General features: G+C 44.3%; 3 protein-coding genes across 7 annotated transcripts in view; all 3 read right to left on the reverse strand.

Annotated features, from left to right (window-relative positions):
* Window positions 1-8,758, reverse strand: part of LOC137436754 (syntenin-1) — an 881,728-nt gene that overhangs the window by 422,726 nt on the left and 450,244 nt on the right. The window lies entirely within an intron of this gene.
* LOC144888276 (uncharacterized) overlaps window positions 1-8,758 on the reverse strand; it is a 168,212-nt gene that overhangs the window by 87,471 nt on the left and 71,983 nt on the right. The window lies entirely within an intron of this gene.
* LOC144894296 (uncharacterized) overlaps window positions 408-8,758 on the reverse strand; it is a 27,815-nt gene continuing 19,464 nt past the window's right edge. The window contains exons 3-6 of the mRNA XM_078786782.1: window positions 4,365-4,513; window positions 1,043-3,277; window positions 845-926; window positions 408-707 (exon numbers count right to left, since the gene is read on the reverse strand). Of these exons, the coding sequence (XP_078642908.1) occupies window positions 1,534-3,277; window positions 4,365-4,513 (1,893 nt within the window). The 3' untranslated portion in view covers window positions 408-707; window positions 845-926; window positions 1,043-1,533. The remainder of the gene's footprint in view (window positions 708-844; window positions 927-1,042; window positions 3,278-4,364; window positions 4,514-8,758) is intronic.

Below are 8,758 nucleotides of genomic sequence, written 5' to 3' on the forward strand. Positions count from 1 at the left end.
TGTTAGGGGAGGGGGGATGTGTGTGTGTGTGTGTGTTGGGGGTGGGATGTGTGCGTGTGTTTGTGTGTGTGTTAGGGGTGGGGGGATATGTGTGTGTGTGTGTGTGTGTGTTGGGGGTGGGGGAATGTGTGTGTGTTTGTGGGGATATGTGTGTGTGTGTGTGTGGGAATGTATGTGTGTGTGGGGGGGGGGGCGTGGGGGGGGGATGTGTCTTGGGGGGTGGGGGGAGGGGGATGTGCGTTTGTCTGGATATGTATGTGCGTGTGGGGGGAGGGGTGTGTGGGTGTGTGTGTGTGTGTGGATATGTGTGTGTGTGTGGGGTGTGTGTGTGTGTGTCGGGGGGATGTGCGTGTGTGGGGGGGGGGGGGTTGGTGTGTGTGTGTGTGTGTGGGGGGGGGGGGTAGGTGTGTGTGTGTGTGTGGAGGGGTTCACAATGACCTTTATATGCGTACATTAACACTCATGCCAGTCTTCCACCAATTGGAAGATTGGTTCGGTGATCGGCTGGATTAGAGTGCAGCAAAATATTCGCTTGTTCAACATTTCTGAGGCAGAGACAAAATGATAGACACAATGGAGGTGAAGGACATGCAGTTTGGACAAAGTCTGGAATAATTTGTAATGTAAGGCAAGAATCTTGACAACTTACGTTCCAACAGGTAGGATGGTTTCAGGTGAGGGTGTGGAGGAGGCAACGAGCTCCTCTTCTATGAAAAATGAAAGATTAAACACTGACATGTTCATCGGTCTGATAACTTGTTCAGGAAAGGGTACAAAAATAAATGTATGGAGTTAAAGTTCTTGTTATTTATTCTGCATGGGGATGACCGTGCCAATAAATTACCTTTCCCAGCGAAATTATAATTACAATTAACTCCACAATTAAGGATGGTCTTCTTCATCAAAGGAAGCATGAACAGTAATGTCTGTAAAAGAAGAAGTGCCAAATTTATTTCAAATTTAATGTCTTCATCTTTGTGTTGGTTGTGTTTGCACCCAGTGTGTTCATCTCACCTGCCCCAAAGTATTGAGGAGGGCTTACCTGTTGTAGGTCATGTTGTTGCTGCCAGTCATCACGCCTGGGATTCCCTTCCATCAGGTCCTCTGTTGTCGTTGGAGGACAAAACTGAACTGTTGTTGTTGCAGCCCGACATGACGGCTGGGCTTCCTTTACAGCAGGTCTTCACTGTGAGGTCTTCATATGGCGGAGTACATTATCTTCATATGTACATTATCCTCTTCTTTTTTCTTTTTTTTTTTTACTTCTGCCACCGAAGGTGGATGGAGGTTATGATTTCACCTCTGTCTGTTTTTTTGTCTGATTGTTTGTGAACAAGATGTCTCAAAAAGTTGTGGACGGATTTGGACGAAATTTTGTGGAGAGGTTGGGTATGTGACACGGACGAAATGATTTGATTGTGGTTCAGGTCCGAATCCTGATTTGGCCTATCAGTGGGATAAAAACCATAAACTGTTCAGCCTGGCGGAGGTATGTGTTCTACCGAGTGGATTGTGGGAGATAAGGAGGGAGGGTCACCATCTATGGATGCCCTTGGCCTGCTTGACCACTTTTCCTCTTTTGATGGTATATTGACCGTTTGGGTCAATTTCCCTCATTTCCTGAAGATGATCCTGCAGCTTTGCCTGCTCTTCTCTTTCAACAACAGTGTAATCTGGAGTGATAAAAATGTTTTTGGAGTTTTGAGACGGATCATTGAAATTCCGTACCTTATTGTTATTATAAAGAACGAGATTCCGATCAGAGACGGATCTGAAAACAACTTTCACCGGTCTTTTCCCAACAACGTATCCCACGCGGAAAGTACATTCAGGTTTGATGTTCAAGTTCATAACGCTGAGCAACTTTGCCACAAGCTGCATGTCATTTTTACTTTCCTTTAGTCCTCGGAACATGAGATTCTTTTTTCGGCTTTCAAGCTCTGCTGGTTCATCCCTGCGAAGAGGCTTCGGTTCAGGCGACCGCCGATGAACATCCTGCTGTTTCTGCTGCACCCCATTACCACCGTGAGGATTCAGTTCGGGCAACCGATGAACATGCTTCTGTTTCTTTTTCCGCTGCACCCAGTCGTCATCTTTAAGCTTTGGTTCGGGTGGCACCTGATGAACATCCTGATGTTGCTGCTGCACCCCGTCGTCACCTTTAAGCTTTGGTTCGGGTGGCACCTGATGAACATCCTGATGTTGCTGCTGCACCCCGTCGTCACCTTTAAGCTTTGGTTCGGGCGGCACCTGATGAACATCCTGATGTTGCTGCTGCACCCCGTCGTCACCTTTAAGCTTTGGTTCGGGTGGCACCTGATGAACATCCTGATGTTGCTGCTGCACCCCGTCGTCACCTTTAAGCTTTGGTTCGGGCGGCACCTGATGAACATCATGATGTTGCTGCATCACCCGGTCGTCACCTTTAAGCTTTGGTTCGGGCGGCACCTGATGAACATCCTGATGTTGCCGCTGCACCCCGTCGTCACCTTTAAGCTTTGGTTCGGGTGGCACCTGATGAACATCCTGATGTTTCTGTTGCTGCTGTAAACCTTCATCTGTTGCTTCAAGCACTTCTTGGATTTGTTGATAATCAAGCATTTCTAGTTTTTTCACTTTCGTCTCCCTCACCAACAGCTCCTGCGTCTTTATCTCCACATTGTGTTTTCTTTCTCTCATCTCTTGTTCTCTTTTCAATAAAATCAACTCTTTCGTTTTCCATACCATTTCACATCCCTCTCGTTCTTCCTGAAAATACTTTTTCTGTTTTGCATGTCTGCATTCTTCCTCATTTCTTATCCGAAGCTCTTCTTGTTTTTTCCGCTCCTGTTCATTTATTTTCCTCTGCCCTGCTTCCTCTTTCTCTCTCTGCTGTTCTTCCCGTTGTTTCTTCTGTTCTTCTTCGTCCATTAGCCATAATACTTTTCGTAATTTGAGTTGCTCGTCCTTTTCCTTCAACTCCTCTTCTTTTTCCTGAACCAACTGCTCTCTTTGTATCAGATATTTTTCGTTTTGGACCAACCTCTCCTTCAATTCCTGCAGTTTTTCTTCCTCTTCCCGCAATTTTTCTTCTTGTTGTTGTTCTTCAGCTTGTTCTTTATTAACAGAGTCTTGTTTTATTGTGAAATCAATTATTGTTTCCTTCATCTCCAGAAACTCTCCTTCCTTTTCCTCTGTTTTCTGCATCTCAAGGTGTTCATTTTCCTGAAGCCCGTTTACCAAAGGTGGGTCGTCCTTCAATTCTTCTTTCCCTTTTCGTTTGCGTCCACATCGTGAACTGCAAGATAAAAACAAAGATTCTCAGTTCAAGCTAAAATGAAGTATTTCACAACATGTAAAGTATTGAATGCATGGTTTTGTAAAACAGAAACAAACATGTTCCACGAGTGTTGAAATGCTATAGGATACGGAATATCAAGCCTTGCAGATGTAACTTAAACAAGGTTCGTAAACAAGTGTGGAACGATGAACCCAAAACATAAAACAAGCAAATATTTCATCATCAGATTCCTTAAACCACATTCCACCTATTTCAGGCAGTTGGTCGATTGATGGAATATCTCCATTTGCATTTTCTTTCTGCAAACTTACAATCCTCTTAATTGTTTCATCATCTGTCCTTCGGGCTGCATGACTTCATGATCTCAACCTTCTCTTTCTCAATTCAATCTCCATACTGGAAATGTTGTCGTATTTCTTCAAGATCTACGCTCCACCATTTATCGTTCAATGAAAGACCAAAAATCCTTCTCGACATCCCGTGTCTTCCTTCTATTCTTCTTTCACCTCCCATCCCCATGGCCCCCGTTTCACTTCCATACACTACGGCTGCCCTTATACAGGCTAAATGCACTTGTTTGTCGGGATACCTCCAAACTCTTTACATTTATTCCAAGATACTTTTATCCAAGTCCTGTTCCTTCATTGCTCTCCAAGATTTCTCTTAAATAATACAAATTTTTCACCATTCCATTTTGCCGCTGAATCCCATATCTTCCTGTATTATACTGTGATCAACCTGTGTAATTCCAAGACTTGATTATGCAAAAGCATTTAATGTAAACTCCTTTTTAAAATCTCTGAACTATCTTGGCCCCTTTGATGAAGGCACTATAAATATTGATGAAAGGTGCCGCCAATTCGGTGCCAGGCATGAGGGAAGTACCAGCACATCGCTCGACCATCTGACGTTCCACCGAAGTACGGTAGAGCGTCATATCGGCCCTCTGCTCTCCTTGGACCATCTGAACCTTTGATTATATTCATAAAAATTTTATGTAAACACGTTTCAAATTTCTGAGCTATCTTGTCACATTGGAATAAATCATCATAAATATTGATAAAAAGTCACTTGTGTTCTTTACCAGTGAACGCAGGACTTTTTTCTTTGCGTCTTCTTCCTGAACCAACGTGATGGTTCAAATGAAATTACACCTATAAACAAGAGTAAGGTGATCGTGACGAGCACGACATCACGAACCATGGACATCCCTCCTTCCTCCACAGCACGATTCTGGAAAATGTATGGAAATTAGACAAGGGCAGGGGAAGGAGAAATGGTTGTTTAATTGTATATTAAACGATACAATATGTTTACAATTGTTTTACAAAACCCAAAAGGTCGTGACAAGGTAAGAACAAGATGTTCTTGAAGTGTTTTAGAGTGCATTCACAATCGCTCGAGATTCGAACCCAGGTAAGACAGCTCAGAGGTGAGTGTACAAACTGCTTAGCTCTGCCAGCCCTGATATGTAGTTTGTCGGTATCAATTTCCACGACACAAGCGAGTGCAATGTGTGTTACTATTTACAGAAAAAGTACACCATGAAGATTCCTCCATCGACACGACCATGAAGAAGATTTTGCCTTGATGGGACAAATTCCAACTTCACTTGGTGGGGAAAGTTAACCTGAAGTTTCCAACTGAAGATAAATCTCTTTATATTCCTCATCACATCCTCATGGCAAAGGTGGATCGCAACGATTTAAATGTCAGACAAGGAAGATTGGATATGGGATTTCAACTGTGTACCAACACTCACTGACCTACTCCTTTTTAAACGCTGCTCCTGGAATCTTTGATTTGTACAAAAAAGTACTGCAAGACAAGACAGCCAATTTAAGAGTGATGAAAATTAGCAAATCAGTAGGACCTGATGAGATACGAGTGAAGTATGGACCTGCTTCGGTGAATATGGGGTTCAGGTCCTGAATAAACTATTTAACTGTGTTTTGATGAGAGGAAATCCAAAGGGAATGGAGGCAAAGCATTCTGGGACCAATATTTCATAGTCCAGTTGCCAGATGCATATATTTTAGATCGGTACATGAAGTTGCGCACATAAAATGTTTTTAAATGGTTTCTGGTGATTTAAGGTCTCCTGAATCAGAAACTGCATCACAATACTCTGTCATCATTGAACATGTCCTATATATCTATATATTTGAAGAATTTGAAGAATTTGAACAAACACACACACGTTTGTGGGGGGAGGGGGGACAGTAGGCAATACCTTAGCCCAGGTAGATTTGCATAGATAGTGTGCTCTGATTGTCATGAAGAAGAAGAAGCCCCATGTATCATAAGTAGGGATCCAGTAGACCGTATGTTGTGCAAGAGCGTATCTTCGTTCCCATTACGAGGGGTGGGGTTATGTTAATTGGTTCAGGATTATGGGTAATTAATCCCTTGTATGTAATGGCCTCTGTTATTTTTCCTCTGTTTCTTATGACACCAGCAACACACACGGATAGCCAGGCAATCGCGCATTTATAACACCAAATAAAAACCAACTGGAAGCAGGACATTGAAAATTACCGCTGATACCACCGACCTGGTGAGCACACAGGCACAGGAGGTCCGGGAGGCGACGCCCCGGAGAACAGTGATTGTTCCGGGATTGATTGGTGCAAGGACTGCTAAGATGGGACTATTGATTGGTGGAGTAGGCACGGATGAGGTCAGAGCATTGAGTTTAAAATAACGCTCTGCCCGACATTTTGTCCTCTTTGCTGTCCCTCTAGAAGACAAAAGACGTTGTTCCGACATTTTCTGCCCCTTACACCCGGGAGTTCATAGCGAACGGTGGCATTTTTGCTCTCTTGCGTTGGGCATTGGTGCTGTGCAGTCAGCATTTCATATCCCTAACTTTGGGTTTCGACGATCGTGAGGAAAGGCGGTCGTGGCTCGTGGACTCTGGCACGCTTGGCTGTGGCTTCGTGATGGCTGAGGGCCATGCCGAGTGAACCGGAGAGGCGGCGGTGCTGTGTGGAGCAGAGACGAGTGAACGGGCGTGGCCTGCTCGCTGCACACTCAACAGCTAGTGGGGTGAACTGTGCACGGAGGCCTGGTTCCTGCTCGCGTGCTGCACGGCAAAGCGTGCTGTTTCCGCCAAGGACGCGGGGGTTTGGACGATTCCTAACGAGGTTCAAGAGCAGCTCGGAGCTGAGTGCCCACTAAACAAACACACATTTTTTACTTTCGTTCTTTTATATTTCCCTTTGTGTGTATTCGAGTCTGTATGGGGACGTCCCATTTAGGATATTAGTTTAACGTGAATTCTTTTGTTGCTGGCATTTATTTTCAATAAACCTGTTTATTTTGAACATTTTAATTGTGTGTCGGTTTGAGTTAATTGTTGCAGGTTCAAAGACTGCCGGTGGACCCCGACTCCCCCCCCCCCCCCCCCACTCTTCCCCCGTGCGTATAATGAAGGTGTGCCATTGGATTGAACGCCTTGGAGTTAAAGCTCGTTTGGTCATCTGTGTCGCCCTGCGGTGTTCACGACAGGGCAGGCACACGGCAATAACATTAGCCCGTACCCCTCCATCTACCAAATGGTAAACCTGGACACTCACCTTTCTGAGAAACCTCAGAGGAGATTTCCAGGAATGCCTCATTCTGAGATGTGGGAAAACCCCCAAAATATTCCACATTGAAAAGAAAGGAATCCTGATCAAGTTGCTGTTGATGTAAGTCGTAAGAGAATAACTATTTTTCCTCCGATAAATGTATTTTGATTATTGTTCTTTGAACAAATACAGGTTTGTAACATTTATCCCACAAATCGATCAACTTGTCCTATTTAAGGACGCTGAAATTAATTATTGTGCAGCCCTGCTTGTTATTGAACGTACGAGGAAGATAATCAATTCAGTTCTTGTGAGATCTTATTGGGGAATATTGGATCAAGAGTGGACATGGGGTGCAAATTATTGTCAATAACTAAGTAAACAAGTACAAAAAGTTTTAATTAAAACAAAAGCCACGTCGATGTTACACAATGCCTAGATGCAGCTGTGCCTATAACGTCGATGTTATAGGCACAGGACATTCCTATTGATTCGATTACTTGATGTTATTTTTGTGCAAAGTGAAAATATATCTCGGCAATTTCCCGTGTGTGGCGACGAATTTTTAATATATCTCGGCATTTTCCCGTCTGTTATTTCAGGCGGTGTATGACTGACCATGCCGCGATTTAAAAATATATATATATCTCGGCAATTTCCCGTGTGTGGCGACACGTGAACGAAGCTATGCTCCTCTCTCCACATTATTGTGACGACGTATAAATTAAATATTTCATCGTGACGATTGTCATCAAATGGACGAATTTTTAATATATCTCGGCATTTTCCCGTCTGTTATTTCAGGCGGTGTATGACTGGCCATGCCGTGATTGAAAAAATATATATCTCGGCAATTTCTCGTGTGTAGCGACACGTGAACGAAGCTATGCTCCTCTCTCCACATTATTGTGACGACGTATAAATTAAATATTTCATCGTGACGATTGTCATCAAATGGACGAATTTTTAATATATCTCGGCATTTTCCTGTCTGTTATTTCGGGCGGTGTATGACTGACCATGCCGTGATTGTAAGAAAATATATCTCAATGGACTTGAAGTTACAGGCCTTTGAGAATTCATTTCGTTCTATAAAGGGCAACTTTCATCGGATTTTCTTCCCGTTTTTTTTCAGCCGAGTCTAAAACTATGTTAGCGACTGTGAAAAATGAAATGATATATCGAATTTGATTTGAAATAAAACTGTGTGAGAGAGGAAGACACAACGGGCCTACAAAACAGGCCTCAAAGCTATGGGAGTTAATAAAATGGTGGATATTTGTTTCTATGAAGGCTCTCCCAGAATGGGTGGAGCTATGGTTCCCAGAATGGGTGGAGCTTTGAGGTTTTGTCTTCTCTGCAAGAACAAGAAGAACTAGAACTGCCACTTTAAAACTGCTGGCAGTGATGACCGGTTTACTCGCACCCACTTGTGATGCAACCCCACTGTTGATACAACCCCACTTTTGATACAACCCCACTTGTGATACAACCCCACTTTCATTGGACATGCTTTGACACAACCCCCTTGGATACAACCCCGACACACACACACACACACACACACACACACACACACACACACATCCCCCCTACCCCCTCCCACACACACACACACACCCCTCCCCCCACACACACACACATCCCTCCCCCCACACACACACGCACACCCCTCCAAACACACACACACACACACACACACACACACACACACATCCCTCCCCCCCCCCCACACACACACACATCCCTCCCCCCACACACACACACATCCCTCCCCCCACACACACACACACATCCCCCCTACACACACACACACACCCCACCCCCAACACACACACACACACATATCCACACACACACACACGCACACACACACAAACATGCGCACACCCCTCCCCCCACGTGC

The sequence above is a fragment of the Myxine glutinosa genome, chromosome 11 (assembly GCF_964187855.1).
Source record: "Myxine glutinosa chromosome 11, kmMyxGlut1.1, whole genome shotgun sequence".
Classification (NCBI taxonomy): domain Eukaryota; kingdom Metazoa; phylum Chordata; class Myxini; order Myxiniformes; family Myxinidae; genus Myxine; species Myxine glutinosa.